The sequence below is a fragment of the Halichoeres trimaculatus genome, unplaced genomic scaffold (genome assembly GCF_033239565.1).
Source record: "Halichoeres trimaculatus isolate MK-OKI-2021-1 unplaced genomic scaffold, fHalTri1.1 fHalTri1_scaffold_2, whole genome shotgun sequence".
Lineage (NCBI taxonomy): Eukaryota > Metazoa > Chordata > Actinopteri > Labriformes > Labridae > Halichoeres > Halichoeres trimaculatus.
In genome coordinates, this window is record NW_027437180.1 from 33,464,724 (window position 1) to 33,485,618 (window position 20,895).

Below are 20,895 nucleotides of genomic sequence, written 5' to 3' on the forward strand. Positions count from 1 at the left end.
AGTGCGATTTTCACTCTTTCACTCAGCAACTTGAGATGCAAAGTCCTCGTACTTGCACAAAGAGTGGTGGAAGATAGCAGGGACAGTGCATGCTCGGATGTGTTGACACTGATGTTGTCAACAAGCAGGTGAAGTTGTCTTTAGGCAGTAAAATCAAGAAAAGCCATATGGTTGTAACATCCAATTCTTAAGAGGAAACCCATTTTCATGGCAATAGCGCTTATAAAGAACAGTTGTCTCCAAGCATCATGTCATGTATGTGACAATGCTCCATTGTACACCAAGCCAGGGCTTTCTAACTTTTCAGCCTGCCTTGTATCCCCCTGCTGTGAGAATAAACCAATCCAGGAACAGAAAAAAGGCTTTATGTACTTAAGTAAACTGAACAGAAGAAAAATGAGCCCCCTATGTGCACATATTGTGTTTCTTGTCATTTTTAGTCACCTTGGAGGTCTTGTGCCTACAAAGAAATGTGAAAACGGTTCAAACATTTCCCGTTTCCATGGTTTTATATGTATTTTCACAATAGTTGATAGAGTGTGGAGTTGTAAATAACCATTGATTTTAGAAGGCCCCTCATACCAGTGTTTTCATGACCTCCAAGGGTAATAAATGTCAACTGGCAGCTTACTCTATGTGGCCAGAGCTTTTCATCAAGCCCCCCCCCCGAAAATGACTGAAAATGGAGAAAAAAAACTCACTTTTTTCGTCTACTTAAAAAAAAAAAAATTGAATGAAACACACGTCATCTGCCATAGCCTGCTGTCAATCAAACACAACCACAAACTGGCTGCATGCAGAGATAAACTTGTCGCCCTCTCTTGTTCAGTTGAAGTTGGGTTAATAACTCCTCTTTATGGGAGTTTTGAGGTTTTCAAAGTAGAAACATTTCTCTGACTGTTCAGGACTTCTTGAAGCTTGTGATGCCTAAGATTATATTCTTTAGCAGCAGAGACAGTTTGGTGTCAGATGAGGCACACAGGTACAGCATTTTTAAAAGTTGGAATACCGGAAACAGACCAAGCCAAAAAAGACAATTTTCATGGCAGAAATAAACATGTTTACGACTGGGTACACAAAAAAAACCCCAGTTTCAATCTGAATAGCAAATTTCTGTATTGGGACACCCTGTACAAGGGTGTTTTTCTTCTGCAGTTAAAGGGGCTGTGAGGAGTTTGAAAGTGATCTTGAAATAGTCTCCCTTCTAGATATATGCCTTAATGTAATCCACACTTTAAAATAACATTATCAGTCCCAGTATAGGTTATTTTGATATGCTATTTCCTAGCTTTTTCATAGTTCCTCATTTGGGTCAAGCAACACTGGATTGATTTGCAGCAAGTCCAAGTCTCTATGACAACACCATGCTGACTGACAAAGTTTAAAATAGAGAAGAGAAGCATTTTTCTCTACTGAAAATGATTTCATGGAGTTTCTGACGAGAAGAAGCTATTAAGGTTGGAAGTTCGGTCAATTAAATTCACAGGTCAGCTTACTGAAGGCAGGTGTCTTACATCTGATAGTTTGGAGGCTCTAATTCTGTTTTCCAATATGGCTCCCACTGACAATTTGCTACAAACCTTTGTATTAGAACCAGATGCGTGACATCACAGGGACGGCACGCAGTTCTTATGCGATCTATGGTCTACTAATGACAGATGCTATAAAAAAAATCACTCAATCACTCAATCATAACTTAATTTATAAAGTGCTTTTCATACATACAAGATGTAACAGCAAAGTGCTTTACAGTGCAGCTAAAAACAATCATCCATGCCCACCCAACCCTGAAACCCGTGGTTAACAGTTGCACACATGCTCACCCAGATTAACACACACACACACACACACACACACACACACACACACATACACACACACACACACACACACACACACACACGTATATGAAGCTGATAAAGCTGAGTACAGAATGAACCAACGGAGGAAGCACCATTAGAGGAGCCGTCTGCACCAGGAGCAGGGAGCCGGCCACAGCCAGGGAAAAGGGTGTAGTGGACACCACCCACTACCAGGGACCAGTATGACAGGCTCCTGCAACCACAGCCGACCAGTGGAGAGGGCTCCCTAGAGGAAACACTGGGGGAAGCTGAAAATACTAAAGGGATAAAAACCTGTTAAGACTAAAAGATGAATAAGATACGACTAAAAATAGTGAAGGTACATTTAGATAAACATGAAATAAGAAACCAAGGCTACTTAAAAACAAACAAATAAATAAATAAAAGACATAGATGTGGACATATTACTTATTTACATCATTTCCATGCCGGTGGAAGCTAATCTGAGGACGACTGAGAGATGAGAGCATCTAGCCCTCACAGTTGCCCTTGGACAAAAGGAGTTGTCGACCCCAACTTTGGGAATCACTGCACTGAGCTTGAAAGATTGAAGGTTTGAATGACTTAAAAAGTTTTCAGTGTTTTTGAATTGGAAATTTTTGCTTCATGTCAGAATGTCTCTTAACATAATAGAGTCCCATCGACTACTTGGCTCGTGGAGAATAGTTTCACTTACACACAAAATATGTTTAAAACATCTTTTGAATAACTCTGCCACCCACGTTCATCACAATGCAACCACCCACACTTAAGCTATGTTCTCGCGTATAGCTAGACACAGCTCAAGGCTGGCACGGTAATAGATTTGTGAAACCTTACACATGACAACTCATGACAGATTTATTGTCTATCAAATAGTATTTTTGCTTGAAAAGCTCATGTAGAGTGTTCAGCTCTGACTCTGCCACTTAAGTGAAATCACTCGAGGAAAATAAGCAGCTTTCATTCAGGTCTGTGCTGAGCATCAAAAAGCTCTGCACAACCTTTTCTCACTGAGAATGTGCAGTTTCATCCTCAAAAACAGACTTTGAGGACCAACACACATTATGTTGTCATTGAAAGCATGAATGCTGCAGGCGAAGACTTGCCCAATAAGTTTAATCATGTCTTAATGCAGGGGTGGCCAACCTGTGGCTTGGGAGCCGCATGTGGCTCTTTGCCTTTCAGTGTGTGGCTCTTCAATCCATTTATATATATATATATATATATATATATATATATATATATATATATATATATATATATATATATATATATATATATATATATATATATATATATATATATATATATATATATATATATATATATATATATATATATAGTTAAGAGTAGTGGTGTGCCGATCACTGTAAAATATTGATATACCGATGCCAACGTTGGGATCAGTGTTGATCAATGTTTGGTGTACAGATTGATACTTAAGTTTCAGTTTCTCTTCTCTAGAACGAATCAAAACACATAAACACAATAAATCTTTATGTGTGAGAGGGAGTGTGTTTGTAAGACCCTGTGACGTGGCTCTCTATAGTACCGCGGTCATTTATGTGGCTCTTGGTCTCTGACTAGTTGGCCACCCCTGTCTTAATGTGCAAAAAAGGTGAAGTACATTATCTTCAAAAAGTGATTTTATGCAGTTGCACATCTTTAGATTATGAACTGCATAAGAAACCTAAAGTATGCATCAAATTTCTACATGCAGAGAAGTAACTCAGGGAGAGTGTAACCGATGATGCAGAAACTCCTGAGCAGGCACAAATGAGGGCATCTACAGGGAAGGTAGGAGAAATGAGAGATGTGAGCGGACATGAACCAACACCTTAGAGTGCCACTGAAGGCAGCACAAGCCATAGACCCGAAACATTATGGGGTCCCGTGCTCAGCGGTCCGTGCACTTTACCGAGCTTGCTGTGCCACGGGAGGACGCAGCCAACGAGGCATGAGGAGGAAGGAGTGGAGAGGAGGAAGATACGCTACAATGAGCTGGCAGTTGAAGAAGAACAGAAAAACTGGCCAGGAAGACTGCACATTGCAAAGGAGGGACACCATGAATGAGCAGCTATAGCGTTCATTACCGTATCATTACTGAAGACCACACGTTACTATTAATCTAGCTCATATCACACAAGAACCCACTGCCTGCGAGTTGTCTGCTCAGTGAGACTCACTCACAGAGTCCACTTGTAGTCTCTGTGAGCACTTTGAAACTTAGCTTCAGTACAGATTTCTCACAGTAGGGCCGTCTCACACCAACGAGTAACACCACCCTCCTAGCGTCTGAAGCCAGTCAGGAATCAGTGGTATCAAAATGACTTTTTAAAGAGGGTCCTTTGAAGCTGCGTTCTCTGTTCGGTGCCAGTCCGGTCTCTTGTGTGGCGTTCGCAGCATGACGATAGAGACAGCAGCAAGACAGCAAGAAGAGAGGAGCCAAAGATCCACTGAGAGAAGACAACTACTTTGTTTCCATTATGCTTTCTCCATACAGTTCTGCTAAAAGTGAAACTGCTTAGACTCATCATTTCTGATGGAGCTAAAACAGGCCAATCTTACATCTTAATGTAGAAGACGGAGGAGACATTGACTTGGAGGGAGAGACAGGAGATGGAAAATGAAAAAAGAATTATAGAGCAGAGACAGAGGAAGAAAAAAAATCCATTATTGGTAGAGAAGTGATAGTTGCTGAGCCTCTGCAATGACTGAGACCAGGGCGTCCATACTCTTTTCAAAAAGGTCCACATTTGATTTGGTGAAATTAAAAAATAAATGCTCTATTTGTCAACCTTTTCTTAAAGTGATTTCTGTTAAAAATCAGTCACTACGTGTGCTCAAACTTGCCTGTGCCATCACTACAGACTTATGGAAACAAACCTCACCTGTCCCTCAGGTGTCTGTTGATACCAGACGATAAATGATCAGTTTTCTGCAGTGTTACATACTGCGTAAACATCAACAAACTCTGCTTCTTCAATCAAGGCTCATCTTATGTGGCTCACAAGAGCCTAAAAGTTCTGATTGTCTTGTAATTGATAAGCCAAAACTACCCTAAACTACATTTCCCATAATACCTACTGATAATGTTAGACACGAAGTGACGGCATCCTGCATTGGACTGCAGTGTTTTTATATCAGTGCAATTTTCCGAAGGAGGGGAACTGAGAAATAAACCAATTAACCCCAAATGTCCAGGAAGAGAAAGTTAATGCAAATGGGAGGCTGTTTCAAGAAAGTAGGCGAGTACATGTTTGTGCTTCAAGGAGACAAAACGGTATGTTGTAATAGACTGTATTAAACATGGACGTAGTCTCCCCGACGTCATCCGTCTGTTTCTGAAACAGAAAATGAAGCACATCGGCTACTGCGGCCATATTGGTAGTGCCAAGGGCTTCACATACAGCCATGGAGCGCATGTGGGTCACCTGACCTTAGCTGCGCCTCTGATTGGGCGAACTCATGATCCTAATATCCTCTAAACTGCCTAATTAGAAAAAAATTTGCCCCCTGTGTGCCAATAGAAAAATTAGTGATTCAGACGGGAGACGTTTTTTGAACCAGGCTGTCAACAGGTTAATATCTGCTTTGAAAACAGCTTTTTTTGGCTTGGTGTGCATATGACTGCCTGTACTGTAGCCAGCCTCAAGCGGACACTCGGGAAACAAGACAGGGGTTGCCGCTTGTATGTTGCTTGCGTTATGAAGCTGTGGCGGTTGTCAAAGAGCAGAATGTACGTTAGCATTTTTTGACCAAACATGGAGCTAAGTAAGCCAAAGTGAGCTTTAAAGAAAACAACAAATGGAGCAAGATTTAAATTGCAAAGTGTTATTGCAGCAGGTTGTGTTCAAGAAAGCCACGACCAAGAACAACACGGCAGAGAAAGCTAGCTTCACATGGCTGAAGAAATTGCCCAAGCTGCAAAGTCCTTTTCAGAGGGTGCATTTTTGAAGCAGTAGTTGCATTTACTTTACATTAGTATTAGTTACATATAGCTACATGTTATACTGTCTTACAGTTACATCTGGCCCTTTGAGGCCAACCGTTATGCTGATGTGGCCCTCAGTGAAAATGAGTTCGATACGCAGATGTTCTCCTTTACGGGGCAATATGGGAGGAAACATGTCAGGATTTCATTTTTTTCTTTTTTGAGGCAGGATCAAGATCTGGATTTATCAGAATTTTTTTTAATATTTTGACTTGCAAACAACATTTTAACCCCAAATATTTCTTATCCTGTATTCTGAACTATTTTTCTGCACTGTTTCATTATTTTAATCTTGTCTTTTGTCCTCTATCATGTTTTCCAATCTCTCATATACTGGCATAATGATAAATTCATTCATTTATAGACAGAAGCTGTAAGAGCAGTTGAATTTCTGCAGAGTTAACAGATCTTTAGCTTTATACAAGTAGCCTATGCACAGTCCAGTTGTAGTTCAGTGAGACATTACTAGATAGACTTAGGTTTGGTTTGTGCACTTGACATCTATTTCAGTAGCACGATTAGTACACTGGGCATATTAAAACTGACCTCAAGCCACGGTTGGCTCCCAGGAATAACATCGGACATGTCTGATCTAGGCAGTGAGGTCAAGCCATTGTCATGTTCCTTGTTTCTCCCATCATGAGTTTAGTATCACATTTCATGTATCGTGCTCTATATTCCCAATTCCTTATCCTGTATTGTGTGTCTTGTTTTGTATGTCATGGGTTGTAAATTGTTCACCATGTCCTGTGGATCATGGATTGCATCATGTGTTTCTTTAATCGTTTTTCATGTATCCCAGTGTTTTGTTTGTGTTTCATTAATCCAATTCAGTATATAAACCAACCCCCTCCATGAAATAAAAAGTTTTCAGTACATCATGATGTGACAGCAATAAAAATCAATCTCGCTCTGGCTAAGAGTGTGTTGTTGTGTCCGCAAATATCAGCAATCAATGTTTTTCAACTGATATCAGGCATATTCTTTTGATTGCACTGCTATCGGAGGGTTCTTGACATTTACCAAAAAACTAAAGGCAAGAAATCAGAATTTGAAATGAGAAATAACAAAATATCTTTAGGCTAATATGATTCAGTAAGAAGGAAACAGTGAGGGACAGAGTTCTGAATTGTAAGTAAAGAGAAAGTAGGAATCAGCAACTAGATCAGAAGTGATATGGAAAAGACTGAGTGTTTGAATTGAGAAGAAATGACTAATGAGATGCTAATGTAACAACAAAGGAGCGAGCACCCTCCGGGGGGAGCTATGCTACAGCAGGCTGCTGGAGTATGAGCACAGACGGAGAGAAGGGGGTTTGAAACTGCCCTTTATCAAACTACTGCAATGTACACAGATTCATGTGGGTGCAAATACAGTGATTAGAGTCAAACTGGAGTTACATCACCCCACCTCCGGCTGTGGGAGAATTAAATTTAACCAAAGGCTGCACCTGACAGTAGGGCGAAGAAGGTGACGAATGGGAAGAAACTGCCGACAAACAAACTGAACACCCTCTCTCCTGGATTGTGTTTGTTCATGACACCTTCCTGTCTGTGATATGAGGTGAACATGAGGACAGCGTGTACTCTGTGAAAAAAAAGAGCAGAAACATGTAAGCTGTGACCAGAAACAGGAGGAGAAATTCAAAAAGAAAAAAAAAAGAAAAAATGTTGGAGCCCCCTGAGGATACATGAAGCCTGAGAGGAGCGTAAAGGAAAAATGAGGAGAGTGGTGGTCTTTGCAAGAGTAGAAAGGCGTTTTGAGTGGGAGGAGGAGATGAGGCTTTGCAAGTAAAGGGGAATAATGGAGAGAGCCATGGTGCAAAAGATGCAATTACTCAAGGGAACAAGTGCTGGAGAGGCTGATGTGGTGGATCTGCATGAAAAGAGTGACTGGGCAGCGCTCAGGAGACCGTCAAAGAGAATATGGAAGGAAGGGGAGGAGCCGCACTGACAGATACAAGCCTAAAGATATCACAGACGGTCTTTAAAAAAAAATTAGAAAACTGGAAATCATTATAACAAGTCCTCAAGGGATGCTGAAAATGAGCCAAGGGAAAGGCGCAATGAAAGAAGGTAAAAGTGAGATAAAGATCGAATGTTAACCTGCGGGGATTGTAAGATGTTTGTGCAATAAAAGGATGCAGCTGTAACTAAAGGTGTGTCTGACAGGGTGCGATTCATGTGTGGAGGAAAAAAATTCAGGGGAATCTCAAGAGTATGTTGTGAATGAGTGAATGGGAACAAAGACGCAGAAGAAAAGCAAGGTTGAAGACAGTCCTTCAGGAGATTCAGACTATAGAAGATGTGCTCCTGCAGGTGCTCTAAAGAAAGAAGCAGCTTGCTAAACATAGTTCACAACAGAAACTGTTCTTTTCAACAATGCAATGCATCCTGAATAAGACACATTTTTCACTGAGTGTCTGTTTACCTTAGTTTGCTTGAGCCAGCGGGACAAAATGATGCACACAACTTTTCTTAGCCCGATAGTTAGCCTGCAGGATCCTGATACAAAACCATTTTCTTGACGACTGTATAGCACCACATGACTAGACAATTTTCACAGTTTCATGTCAACATTATGACTCAAGTAAGAGTGAAACATCACATTTTTAAAGGGGGGATTAAAAGGAGAAAGCTCAATTTGATTGCTCTAAAACAGGTGTTTCAGCTCGTTGGAGCTGAGAGGACCTGTGCGCTTGGAGCGTGTTAGCTGCAGCATTGGCTAATTGGGTTTCCTTTCTTAATTAGGCCAATTAATTAGGAAATGCAACCTAGGCCATGAGCGCTCCATCAGGTCATTCAGGGATTACAGTGAGCGAAGAAGAGTCGTGGGAAGAGCAGACGAGGAGTCGAACAGATTATGAACAAAAAAGGTCACATGAGAGGGCCTTTGTTGTGAGAATACCTCCTGCTGAAAGTAATCGCTGAGCCACTCGTGAATTGGGGGTAATTACCCATTTGTGACGATTCAATCAATCAGTTCTTTAGGGAGTCAGTGAATGGAAAAATAGGGCTAATTCAAAAAATTTCCCAGCTGACGCTCTTTGTTGTTAATCTGCCGTGAGAAACGTGAATTAAGGGAAGGGAAGGGAAAGTGTGGATGTGGAGTGGGAGAAGACTGTAAAGTGTGTTTTCATGTGTCCATCAGTTTGCGCTGAGTGACTCATGATTCCCACTTAGAGCTTTTCCACTTGTTATTTTCCCATTTTTATGTTTATGTGGGTAGAACAGTTTTGTGACAAATGTAGATTAAAACTCCAAATTGGAGGTTAGGTTTTAAAAGAAACGGGGTTCAAGACTCACCTCCACGAAGAGGAAGCAGGGCACGATGTAGGTGCTGGTCTTCTGCAGGCTGCTGTCTTCAGAAAGAGTCCTCATCGGCCTCCTCTGTGCTGACAGCTGACCGCCAATCATCTGTGGGGTCAGAGTTTGTTGTAAGGTCTTGGTTTACTTTCTGTGTCTGTGGCTTTGCTCCACTGCAAAAAGCTGAAATCTTATAAGTGTTTTCGTCTTTTTTATAGTAAAAATTGTCTTGTTATACTTAATATGAGCCACATGAAACTTATCAGCTCAGAAATGTGTATTGTTTTGAGTTATTTAAAGACAAAAAATGAGGTCTGAATTGCTTTTAATAAGTAAAAAAAATCTGCCAATGGAACAAGAAAAAAATTGCACGAAAATTTGCTTGAAATTAGAATTAATTCTTATTAGAAGTTATTTTTCTTTTGTTCCATTGGCAGATTTTTTCTTACTTGTTACAAACAATTCAGACCTCAGTTTTGCCTTTAAATAACTTAAAATGAGGAATGGGCGAGTACCAATACCATGTATCGTAACTTCAAGGTAATAACATTCGTAAAAGGTGTGGATACCATATAAGCAAAGAATTCTTGCGTTGAGTAAGTCTTCCTCACCAGTAGTTGGCGCTACATTGCTGCTGTTCGACACAATGACAAGTGTGCGTCACATCCTGCTCAGACAATATGAATGAACCAGGGAGCGTAAACAGTTAAACTGTTTTATTTTGCACTTCAGTTTATTAAAATACTAAAACTCTGACAGTTGAAAGTTATTTCTTTTCTTTTCTTTTTTTACGCTTTTGTTAATTTATTTTAAAAAATAAACTCAACAAGATCTTTTTGTGTAATATTTTGAAATTAATGGCAGAGTGGCTGAGCTGTCTTTGCTAGAAATGATCTGTCACTGTGAATTTAAATTTTATGTGTCAGAAGTACTAGTAGTGGTATTGGTACTCAATATGAGTACTCAATAGAGAGTACTCATACTTGTATTGGTCTGACAAAAAGTGGTATCAAACATCCCTACTTAAAATAAGACATTTTTCTGGACTGGTCAGGTGAATGTGGCTCATAATAAGTGTAAAAAGACATTTTCTACTGAAAATAGGACAAAAACATCGATAAGACTACAGTTTTTTCCAGTGTGCAGCAGAAATCAAACTACTTTATGTTTTGAAAACAATGAAATTGAAAGTGTTAAACCTGAAATTCTAGTAACACACACATATGGGAAACAAAGACAGCTGACAGAGTGAGTCAAAGACTTTCAAGCATCGAGCCCTGGTAATCTGGGTAGAGCTGAACTGGCAGGTAAGGACAGAGACCTTGACTTTTTGTGATTTACCTACTTGGATCTTCTTCATCTTTGTGACTTAAGTAACAGTCCTCTGAATTCCAGATGATACAAGAGAGTAAATACAGTAGTGATCTTTTTTTATACACTTCGAGGCTTAGAGTAAATCTAAGGGTGAAGGTTTCATGGTCTGTTGACGCACAGCCAAGAGGCAAATCATTTCTCTTTCATCTGAAAGTTCAGTGTCCATGAATCTTTTCATTTTTAAATACGCATATTCAAATATTCTACTAGCTATGCCAAAAAGATACACAGCTATACAGAGATGAGATGACCACATAAGATTACCAGAGTGGATGTTTCATATAAGGCATACAGCTAACTTTATGATCAGTAACAGTTCAGGTAAGATAAATCAAATAAGTATATTTACATAAATTCTTCCTCTGAATGCAGCTTAAAGAGATTTGTTCTTTAAAAGGTTATTTGCAAATTTTACACAGCATGATTTCTTCACTTGAATCATTTCACAAAACAGCTATATCTTTTAAGATTTGCATTAATAATAACATAACAACTGAATCGTGATGGGAAACTGACAGGAACTACCCACTGTGGATAAACTGCCCAGCTGTGTGAAGAGTGTGGGACTGATTGTTGATTGATACAGTCATCCTGACTTGTTTGATACAATTATCAATACACCTCTGCCAAATATTGATATTTTAATTGAAATCGCACTTTTAACAGATCCCACTGTGAATCTGACTCATTACTTCATGACTCAATAAGGTGGTGCTAACAACAAAAATTAAATGTGTCTAGAGGAAGTGGTCGACAGAAGAAAAGAGAAAGAAAAGATGACAGCTGATGATGTTGGCGGTGGTTGTGTATGTATGTATGCATGTTTTAGAGTAAGCAAACTGAAGTTTACATACACAAATTAGTAACTCTGGGCCAAAGTAGCATGACAAAACTACGTAATTTTTAGGATTCTCTACACTTTTCCTTTCAAAAGATAGTATTAGTTTTCATGCATTATAATGAAATGTATCTTAGCGTAATGTATCATAACCAATGTATCGCTTCACAAGATCAGATTTCTTTTATTTTGCCTCCAACTGTAAGTATTACGGCTGAGATGATAAGCGTTTTTCCCAATTCATTTCTTTTATGATTTTAGGGTGTCAATTCAGTTTAAATTGCAATCTTTGCCATTTTGAATTCACTTTTTTAACACCAGACCATGAGAAAAGGTGGAATGATGATGATGATCTCTACGGACTATAACAGAAGCCATGTTTTCCCTAAAAATGCACATCACATGTGAGTCAGTTTTGAGGATTAATTCAGAGTATCTGAGGTCAGATTATGGGATAGTTTAAGAAAAAAAATTTCCCCCTCTGCTGGAGAAAAGCATCAACTTTTCTCAACCCTGTTTGTAAAAAAAGACTAAAATGAAGGATCAACATTTGAAAGAAAAAAGTTTTTTTTTTTCTTTTTTTTTTGGTGAACAATTTTAAAATTGTCGAACAAAATACTGATACTTATGTGTATTCATGAACCCCTATGTGTTGTACTGTATCAAACTGTGTCATATTGAATCGTATGATGTTACAATGTGCAGCGATTACATAATTATACATAATTATACATAATGTAACATACATCACATATCATCACATATCGGGACGTAACATAGTAAAACATACCATTCCATACCATCTTCATTTATAAAGCACTTTTAAAAACAACCACAGCTGTAAACAAAGTGCTGTACAGGTAGATTAAATTAAAAAGATGAAAACAGATAAGGAAAAACAGACACATAAAAGAAAAACATATTTAAAACAACTTAAAGCAAATAAAACAGATAAAAGGGAAAAAGAGAAAATAAAAGGGAATAAGACAAGGCAAAGAATCTAAGTCTTGCCAAGGTTAAAAGCCAAAGAATAAAAATGGGTTCTAAGTTGATTTTTAAAAGTGGACAATGAAGAGGCCTCTCTAATGTGCAGGGAGAAACATGACGTAACCCGTAATGAAAAGTAACATTGAGTATTGTAACATAACATAACTTTTCGTAACATAACATGTTGTCATGCATGGTATCCTATTATGTATGGTATCATGATGTATTGTTTTAGATCATGAGTTACCTGGTGATTTAGCACCATGTGTAGGTGCACCATCAGTTTTTGCCTCACAAACAAATGCATTATCACAACTCAATAGCCAACTCTGATCCAGAAATTCTGTTTGTGGATCCTTTTCCTTCCACAGTTTCCACTGGTAACACCAATTTGATTTATTTCAGTAAGCTCAGTATGAAAGGACGTGTACTTGTCAAAATGCTATTCATACGCCACAACTTTCCTATTTTTCCCTCCAGATAAAATCTGAATATATCTTTTACCTTTGAAATAAAGAGAATTGTAGCTCATCCACCTAAGTGATCTCTTTCTTCCACTGTAGAAAATAGAAGTACTGTGTGTACAACTGCTTAAGATCTTCTGAACCAAGACCTCCTGACATGACTTTCTTTTCCATCCATTTATAAACCAGGAGCCCAGGTGACAGTATACGTGCTTCATGTTGACAATTTAACATCTAATCATCTCTCAGCACAGAAAAGGTAGTAGAAAAAAAAAAAGAAAAGTCTATTTTTGTGCGTACACCCACACTTGTATACTTTCCACATAGTTACAAACTCTCCTACCTATACAGATGCTGTGATGCCTACCATGTATGATACATCAAGGCGCATACACACAACCGCACGGGCTGGCAATCAAAAGGGTTGAATGGGGAGGAAATGAGGTTGAAAGGAGGAGAAGTAGAGTGGAAAACAGAGGAGCGATGATCAAAAACAAGAGCCTGACAGAAAGAGATAAGAGAGACACAAAGTCATGATGCAGACGTTTGGAGCCTCCTCTGAAGTAGACAGGGTGGGGTGAAAGCTAGCCGACTCAGCAATGGGAAATAATAGCAGTTGGGTAGGAAAACAGGTAGAAACGGTAGGAAAAAAAAAACTCTGGTCCCTAAAGGAGGAGTAAAGGAGGAGGCTGTTGAGGAAAATCAGAATAGAAAGGCAGACTAAGACATGCTTTGGGGCTTTGAGACATGCAAATGACAGCACTCCAACCATACAATGTCAGTTTCTTTCCTGGATCAAACAGCAAACACAATTTCTCTAGCAACTCTGAAGCGCCAAAATTATGATTTCATCAATCATAAAGCAAATGCCCTGAAGTGCACATTCTTTCTCATATATATTTTTTCATACTGCTACCAATTGGTTCTCCTCAGATACTGAGCCTGGTCGCTCCTCGCCTTGACAACAATTATCTCACTGACTTTATTGCTGAGGGCGAATCTCTGCTGCCGTGTCAGCCCTTTCTCTAATCAATGGTCGTTTTTGGTGAGAAGGGAGGAAGGCACTTCACACGGATGGAATTTGTGAATGTCTCCATGGTGCATCAGGAAAACTTTGAAGAATCACTGACACAAAGCACATTTTTACCCTCAAACTATTCTAAATCTAATTCTTTGAGTCAATTTTCATTGTTAAACATAAAAGAGGGAGACATGACTGAAACATTCTCACAAAAATACACCATTTTGATAAAAACTGAATACATGCTTCTTCAAATATTATGCACATTCAAAAGAGACCTAATGTACTGTGTGTATTAATAACTCTCATGATATTATATTCTCAGAAATCAGGAATCCTGAACAGTATGTTCTCGATTCAAATTGTTTCAAAAGGGGCTGGGGGGAGTATGAAAGTGATCTTGAAAAAGTCTCCCTTCTGGATAAATGCTTGATCGTAATCCACACTTTAAAATGAGATCATCAGTGCCATTATTGCTGGTTACAGGTTATTTTAAATTGCTTCTTCTTGGCTTCCAGTTAGGGTCAGTCAGGACTGGATTGATTTATAGCAAGACTATAGGTCTCTATGACAACACCACGCCGGCTGAAGTTGAACAGGAAGCAGAGATAAAACACAGAGATCTGTGTTTCTCTCTGCTAAAATATGATTTCTATGACTAGTTTTGTAGTGATGGTGGAGAAAGGAGCCTAACTGTCAGACAGAAAAAGGACAGAAGAGCATAAGAAAGCTAAACGGGAGAGTGATACAGTCTGAGCTAAAAGCTAATACAGGGGCTAAACTGATAATGTTGATTCCAACCCACAGTCGCCCGTTATTCTGCAGTGGTCTGTTCAAACTTGAGTCTATCAATAAAATGAAGAGTGTTATGATAGCTTTGCTTGGTAGATGACTGGCAGGACATAACCAGGATTTGCTAACGTTACGCATTACGGACTTGTCTTGGAGCACCGGGCTGCCAGCTGAGTTAAATATAAACGGCTACCAGTGTTGCCAGATTGGGCAGTTTTCCGACCAATTGGGCTACTTTTGATTACATCTGGCGGGGGAAAAAATGCATTGGGCGGGTATATAATATTTGGGCTGCTTTTGCCAACATCTGGCGTTTTTTTATATTGTGGAAACAGCACAACAAACTGTTATTTTATTATTATTATTTAATACAAAATTCAGAATACTTCATTCACTCGTATTATATTCAATTAAAAACACATTTATTTGCAGTGAGTTATTCAGTCGCTTTCAATGTCGCCATAACAACGTGACATCACATCAACAAACTAGCGTAGTGTGCTGACGCAGAAGCCTGAGGCAGAAGCCCGTGTGCTCTCTCGTCTCTAAGGTGCAAGGTGGCTGTTCATGTAAATCCACTGTCCCCATGTCCATAGTAAATCGTTTTACACTATTACACTAAAACACTATTGGGCGGTTTTTCGCAGAAGTGGGCGGGTTTTGGAGCGTGATTGGGCGGAAATAGCTCAACCAAATCTGGCAACACTGACGGCTACTAAACTACTTACAAACTGACAGTGTTCACTTGTTGTCACGTTAGCCTACAGATACATCAGAGCACCGGGCTAACTTATAACCGGCTGCTACGTCTGCTTGGTGTCACGTTTCAAACCGTAGTGCTTCTTAACTGTACTGATAAGCTTCTTGCCTCAGTTGTATCCAGTAAAAAGTTGTCTTGAACAAAAAAAATGTGTTTCGATCCGATCTCAATTGAATTCCAAAACAAACACACGCTTCACTAAAAGTAATTCACGAAAGTGTGCGAAGACCCCGGGCCACAAGGTGGCGAGAAAGTCAAATTAAAACAGATCCTCTTCATAGCATCTTTAAAACAGCAAGGATTCTGAACCACCCTTGTACTCACACTTACTCTTAAAGTACACCCAATATGCACCAGGAATGTCATGAATAGTGCTCAAACCAAGTCAAACTTGCAGGATTTGCTAAGACTTGCAATCCTCATTTCTGTAAAAACCACCTCAGGTTCTGCTAGAGTCCAAAAACTTGAACTTCAATTATCTGGCATTTCAGTCCCTTTTGGCCGTTTTCATTCCACGTCACAGATTTCTCATCATGGTCCTCTATTTTTAGTCACATGAGGCATCTTTATGGCCTCAAATGAGCTTCGTGGTCAGACAGTTCCTTCTATGTGTGTTAACCAAGGCCAAACATACATTGCGCTGTGTGGATGACTATAAGCAGAGTGTAGTTTTGTGCTTTGTTACACACACACAAATACAGAGAGCAGCACAAACTATTCTTACTCAGTTTGAGTGCGTTAATTATTCATGCTGCGGTTCATATTCTCGGTTTCATTCCTTCTTTCTTTCACTTTCCCCGAGCTGTGCCTCATGGGAAGCACAATCGCAGTATTATCGCACTGTTACAATATAAGTACAAGCTTCTACTACTCTGCTTTCAGGCTTCTGGTGGTAAAACAGCATTCATTGATCCCGAGTAAAGAGAACAGGTTGTACAAGTTGAAGCTGATGACAGACGGATTGTAAATATACATTAAAAACACACACACAGGAGGTTGTGTGTGTGTGTGTGTTTGTTGGGGGGGAGAAACAGAGCATTGAAGTCTTCCGTTATGTGTCCATCTAAAGAGCAAAGCAGGCAGAAGGTTGGCATGACTGATCGTCTCTTGTGTGGCTGTCTGTGTCGCTCACTGTGATGTGCATCCTTAAGCCTCGTACTGGCACCGCAGCAAACAAAAGACCCACTCTATCTCACTGACACACACACACACCATTATCCTAGTGTTATTACACATCAACTCAGTCCAACAAGTGGTGCTGCATAGCTGATGTGTGTGTGTGTGTGTGTTAGAGAGTGTGTGTGAGAGGGAGAGATAGGACAGAGAGGAACATAAACCATTTATCTCCGCACCCACACACTCACATACATGCTATACTGTATTTTTATATCTTATAAAAATCAATTTCTGAGTAATCATAATCTTAATGTTGTGTTAATGTTTATGTAGCCATGCACAGAATGTATTTCAACACTTTGCAAGCGTTGGGTTTGAAACTTTTATTGCGATGCAGCCTTTTGAATAAAATCAGTAATAATTTAGAGAGCATCCTGCATAAAACCGCTCCTGTTCTGCACCTGAGGTTTGTCAATGTGGGTCATAGAGATGCACAGTCCCAGTCACACACATGCACACATCCAAGAGCAACCTGTTCCCAAAAGAAGCAGAAGAAAAAGCCCAGCAGTAACTGGTTTTAAAACTCTCACCTTAAATCTGTGTGTGTTGGAAGCTGCTGCTGCTGCTGCACAGTGACCGCTGCCTCCTCCGAGTTTCTACGAAGATTTGCTCCTGCAGCGGACTCCCATTTCTTGCCTGTGTTCTGGTCCCAGCCTTGCTTCTGTTCCTTGCACCCCTCTCGTCTCTTTCAAAGCAAAAAACCAGCCCCTCACTTCCGCCGCGCTGCCACTGAGAAGCCCCTCGGCACTGTGTGTGAATACACAGAGATACAGAGAGCTCGCCACACTGCCAGGCAGCCAGCCCCCAGCCAGCCGAGTCTATATCTGTCTGCACTCTGCCGCTAGGTCGCTAAGCTAAATATGATGATCTTCAACAGCACTTCAAGGCTAATTAATCAAGTGAAGGGATCCACAGGCTGCTGAGGGAGGCTCCTCGGCACAGTTGCCTGTGGATGTGAGGAGAGGAAGAGAGGCAGGAGAGAAGGAGAACGGGAGAGTGTGTGTGAGTGTGAGCATCTGTATGCATGTGTGTGAGAGGGAGAGAATGGGAGGTAAAGAGGAGGAGGAGGGAAAAATCAGAGTGGGAAGAGGGAATAAGAGAATGAGAAAGCTGGAGTGGAGCAGAAGAGAAACATCATGTGCAAAAGAGAGAGGAAAGCAGAGAAGGAGAAGGAGGGACTGTGTGATTCAGAGACTGAGGCATTACAGTGGCTAAAATGGTAGACACTGTGCACTTAAGCACCCCGGAAACCACTATGATATCAGCTGAAACCATCGGGCACAGGTTTCTGTCTCTGTGGTTTGATTTGTTGCTGCTTTGTGTGTGTGTTTGCACATTAACAGGAAGTCAAAGCATGTGGGTGAAAGGCGAGCAATCTGAGAGTAGTGTCAGTGCCTGTGAGCCTTTAGACTCAACCAGCCTGTCAATAATGACAAAGTGAGCTCAGGTGAGCTGGGATTTAAAGCCAGCTCAGTCCTTGTTACAGTAGATTGTGGGTTAATGATGCATGGCCAAGCAGAAAAGTGGAACACGTCCTGCTCATGGCCCAATGTGGGTCAGAGGCCCCAGGTGAAAGCTCACCAGCAGCTTTTGGCTGTTTTGTGTGTGTGTATGAGTGTGTATTTGTGTGTGTGTGCTGCATAATGACATGGGTTAGTTCACCACAAACTGTCTGTCTCCCTCAGGGCAGAAACAAACACAGTGTGTGTGGGTGTGGGTGTTTCGTACATGTAAAATGTACTTGAATGTTGCCCTTGTTTAGACAAGTCATGGCCCTGACGGACATCTGGATAGACAGACAGCTGGTGAGTCCTGTTTGGCCCCATGTCCACCAAGCAGTCCAGTTTAGATCAGTATGGTTGCTGATCGCCGCATCAGTTAAAAAACAGCATGAAGCCATAACAGCTTGACACAGTGTATGCTGCTAAAAATACAACGAAGAAGAAAAATGTGACAGTAACAAAGAGCAAATATGAGTGAAATCCATTAATTCGTCTTCTTTGTGATTGGCATGTGGCTCTTTGTTAAAAAGCTGAATAAAGTTTTGTTTTAAGAGAAAACTGTGTGCCACGAGGAAGACATAAAGCTGCTGTCGCACGGTAAGTGACAATTCTTTCGACCAATCAACAGACTGCAGTGTTGTAGCTCCACCTTCCAGGATCAGAACGGTTTACTCTGGCACCCCTACAGAGAGGTCCCAAAGAGTGGGACGGCTCGTCTCAGTAATTTGGGGATCTGTCCCGTGATTATTCAGTGGAAAAGCCATAAAATGCGTACTGTGCTTGGTGGAAATGGGACTTTTTTTCGTTCTCTTGAGCAGAGCCAGATGCAATTGTAGGATGAGCAGCAGAGCTGTGTATGTGGGTTACGCCATGAAAAATTTGCCAGATCTTCTCTGCCAATGCCAAACAGCTGATTCTGCCATTGACTTTTGTTTTGTGGTTTTGGTCAATGGAATGACTACAGAGTATCTATTACATTCAAAAATAGTAGTATTTAAAACCTCTCTTTATATCAAAATTCTTGTATATGAAGCTAATGCTAAAGTAAAAAAACCTGCAGTTCCTCCAGTGTCCACTTGAGGCTGTTACCAAAAGCCTGGAGCGACCATTAACGTGTATGTTACAATGCCTTTCTTTACAGCCTCAACAAACAAGTTTTTAGATTGGTAAAAAAAAGCTTTTGGTCTGAATAATGCATCATTTTTTAGACTTATTCATTATCAAAGTATTAAGGGTTACAAGTTTTGCCAAATACGTGACATATTTGACTTGTCGGACACAACAGCTGCTTGCCATAAGGTTCAAATTCTGGTAAGTCTGGTAGCTAACTTGGTTTTGGTTAACTTAGGCTACACCGATGTTTCATACAGTTGACATATTTAAGAGACATCAGTCATTCTGTTGAATTGGCCATTAAAACATCCATAGAATTAATTAAATACAATGTCATCATTAAACCATGATGCTCTGTATACCATAGATTAGAGTCATCATAAGGAACATTTGGTCATTTTTGTTATAAAAAAGAACATTAAAAAAAAGGAAATGGTCCCTTCAAGTCTGGACAGCAAGAGCATCCAGCAAATATGTGGCGAGCTGTATATTAAGTGGACAGATCTGTTGAACATCCAAAGGAAAATCTTTGGCTTGAGTTGCAGAAGGTATGGGATAACATTAGAGTTAAAGCTCTCAGGAAATATATTGCAGTATGCCAGAGACATGTGTCGCTGTAACTGCAAAAAGTGGACAAACCTAATATTTAAGTTAAACCTAGATTTAAAAAAGTAGGACTCATTTCATCTGGTATTTGTTGAGCCCAGGGCAAACATCAGAATATATCATGATTATGATTTGGAGGCAAAACGTTCAGACCCATCAGCTATTCAAATAGTTTTGGCCACTACTAAAAATGTGATACGTGTTGTCCAAAATGGATTAAAACTTGATTTATGCAACATGTTGTTGGAAATACATTATTTCCCTCTTCCTTTTTAGGGTTTAAATCAACAGTTAGGCTTTAAAACCGTGGCAGAAAGATAAAGAGCCTAGTGTTGGAGTAAGGAGTGGATTGGAGGAAAATAGGTAGCATAGTTTAAACTACAGTTGCAAAATAGTAGTCCAACCTTTCTTGTTTAATTTCAGTTTTATTGAACTGACTCAGTCAGTAATACACTAACTTTACAAACCTCAGATCTGATTTTTGGGATAAAACTAAGTAGATATAGACTAGATGGGTTGAACAACTCGTGGTTTTATATTTTGCCTATTAGTTTTTCAACAAACAGAAGAGGTTCAACCCATAGACTGTAAAAAAAATGGATGCTTGCTCGGTTCGAAGTGAGGTCTCCACAAAAACTGCTCCCCCTGGTGGCTGGCTGCAGTATCGGTTTAAAAATACAGCTTTCCAGTCATTCTAGATGGGCTGTGGTCAAACTTTAAAAAATTATTACACCTCGTAGAAATGTTTCTCACATCCGATTGTTGTGGTGATTTGAAGATATTATTTAGCTGTCTTGTATCCAAGTCCCTTTTTTTCTGAAAAGTTTCGTTTTCATTAGTTATACGAGGTTAAAAACGAGGCTTTATGTATCGTTTAACAATGATTGACAGCTGCCGTTCTCGTGTATTTTTTTCAGGGATTGTAATACATGTCCGCAGGTAGAGTCAGGAAGTGATTATACTCTCGAAAGAAAAAAAAATTACTATTTTTGTCACCCAGCTCCACTCAGATTCTCCCAGAACCCCTCATCGTCTTCACTGTGCAGAATCTGGCTCCAAACTGCTACAATGGTGGCGCCTGAGACTGTGTTATTTTGGCTTCAAAACCATACAATGACG

The 20,895-nt window shown here is 40.0% G+C and overlaps 1 protein-coding gene across 2 annotated transcripts in view; it reads right to left on the reverse strand.

The window, feature by feature from the left end:
- The window catches only part of plppr2b (phospholipid phosphatase related 2b), a 79,250-nt gene extending 61,629 nt beyond the window's left edge, over positions 1-17,621 (reverse strand). For both annotated transcript variants that reach the window (XM_074665299.1, XM_074665300.1), the window contains exons 1-2: positions 17,086-17,621; positions 9,144-9,254 (exon numbers count right to left, since the gene is read on the reverse strand). In XM_074665299.1, coding sequence (XP_074521400.1) covers positions 9,144-9,254 — 111 coding nt within the window. In that variant the 5' untranslated portion in view covers positions 17,086-17,621. The remainder of the gene's footprint in view (positions 1-9,143; positions 9,255-17,085) is intronic.
- Positions 17,622-20,895: the final 3,274 nt, after the last annotated feature.